At 48.8% G+C, this 1,771-nt stretch overlaps 1 protein-coding gene across 1 annotated transcript; it reads left to right on the top strand.

Moving 5' to 3' along the window:
• Positions 1–80: 80 nt before the first annotated feature.
• On the top strand, positions 81–1,506 carry LOC144477887 (uncharacterized; the record flags this gene model as incomplete). The annotated part of the gene is made up of 1 exon (XM_078195617.1): positions 81–1,506. A coding segment is annotated over exon 1 (681 nt), but the record flags the coding sequence as incomplete, so codon positions are not given.
• Between the last annotated feature and the right edge of the window lie 265 nt (positions 1,507–1,771).

Here is a 1,771-nt window from a genome sequence, read left to right as displayed (position 1 = left end):
AGCGACGAAATTGACTCATTAAAGAGGAACGGTACATGGGACATTGTACCAAGAAGCATAACGCCGAAGGAAAGGTTGAAAGGCATAAAGCTCGCCTCGTTGCGCGTGGTTTTTCCAAAAAATACGGTGTAGACTACGACGAGGTTTTCGCACCCGTTGTAAAACAGACAACACTCAGGATGCTATTAACTATAGCAGGTCAGAAAAAATTAACAGTCAAACACTTCGACGCGAGAACAGCATTTCTCAATGGTGAATTGAAAGAAGATACCTACATGCAGCAACCCGAAGGATACATCGAAAAAGAAAAAGACGATATGGTATGTTGATTAAGGAAGGGCATTTATGGTCTAAAGCAAGCAGCTAAACTCTGGAACGACCATTTAAACGACTGGTTTCAAGAAATGGGATTTGTACAAAGCAAGGCTGATTCGTGCTTGTACATAAAAAAACGATGTCACAGTGTACGATATCGGCCCCCACTCTTCATTAATACCTGAACGGGACGCACATTGCCAAAATTTAGATTTTTCTGGGGCAATGTTAATAATTGTAAGGACACAAGACAGGTTCATAGTTGGAACCAGCAGATGGCGTGGTGACAACAGTAGTGCCAACCGCCGATCGGGCACGCTGAGTAGGCTAGGGGATATTCCCCATGACGTTCGGTATCCCGAACAAAGGGCAGTCTCTCACGAGTAAGCATTGAGTACGGTCGAATAAAGAATTGTCTCTCCATCCAGGACACGTGTTATATTTTCCTCCTTAACGTATCGTAGGACAGAATATCCTACAATTGGTGACCCCGACGTGATCCACAAAAAAATGGAAGAAACACCGCAAAATTCGGCCGTAGGAGTACATTCCGCAAAATACTGGCCAGAAAAACCCGCGCTGTGGTTTGCGCAATTGGACGCGCAGTTTAGCCTTCGAGGGATTACTAGTGAGGAAACGAAATACTGCCACGTGGTGTCCCAATTGGACGCGAAGACGGCTCAGGAGATCGAGGATATCCTGCTGGCCCCGCCGGCGGAAAGAAAATACTCGCACGTGAAAGAAGAGCTAATACGGCGTCTTTCGACGTCGAAACAGTCCAAAATTAAACAGTTGTTGGAGCATGAAGAGATAGGCGACAGAACACCGTCGCAATTTCTGCGGCATATTAGAGCCCTCGCGGGGACGGATGTGCCGGAGGATTTTATGAGGACTTTGTGGATGAGCAGATTACCCGCGTCGATGCAATCAGTGCTGGCGACTCAAGATGGCGTCGCGCTGGAGAAAATGGCGGTTCTCGCAGACAGGATCGCTGAGGTAACGCCAACGCAGATGTATCCAGCAGCGCCATCTTCTAGCGTCGCGGCTTTCGGCGACATCAACGCTTTGGTCGAGAAGGTTGCGGCGATGGTAGTGGATAAGATGGGCGCCAGAGGACGCTCGAGACGCCGTAGTGTGGGGAATCTGGGGTTTTACCTCCAATTCCCTAGGCGGCTCCGCAACAACCAGTTGGTAACACGGTTGGCAACACTTGCTACCAACCGTTGCCGCTCGCTTTCCGTTGAGCGTGATTCATTCGTATTCTGGCGTTAGACCAGATAAGTCGCATTTTGTAATCGTGCAGTCAGTGTAGGGAACTGCCGGTCTTCGATCACAATAATCGAAGCGATCTTCCGAACGTTATACTGGGAGGTATAACCGGTACACGCAGTAGTACCATCACCATACTTAAACCCTACAGTAGCGTATCCAGAAAACGGACCCCCAGCCGCCGCCG

This window comes from Augochlora pura, unplaced genomic scaffold, assembly GCF_028453695.1.
Source record: "Augochlora pura isolate Apur16 unplaced genomic scaffold, APUR_v2.2.1 APUR_unplaced_4834, whole genome shotgun sequence".
In the NCBI taxonomy this organism is placed as follows: domain Eukaryota; kingdom Metazoa; phylum Arthropoda; class Insecta; order Hymenoptera; family Halictidae; genus Augochlora; species Augochlora pura.
Note: the sequence above shows the minus strand (reverse complement) of the source record. Positions and strands in the feature narration are given on the sequence as shown.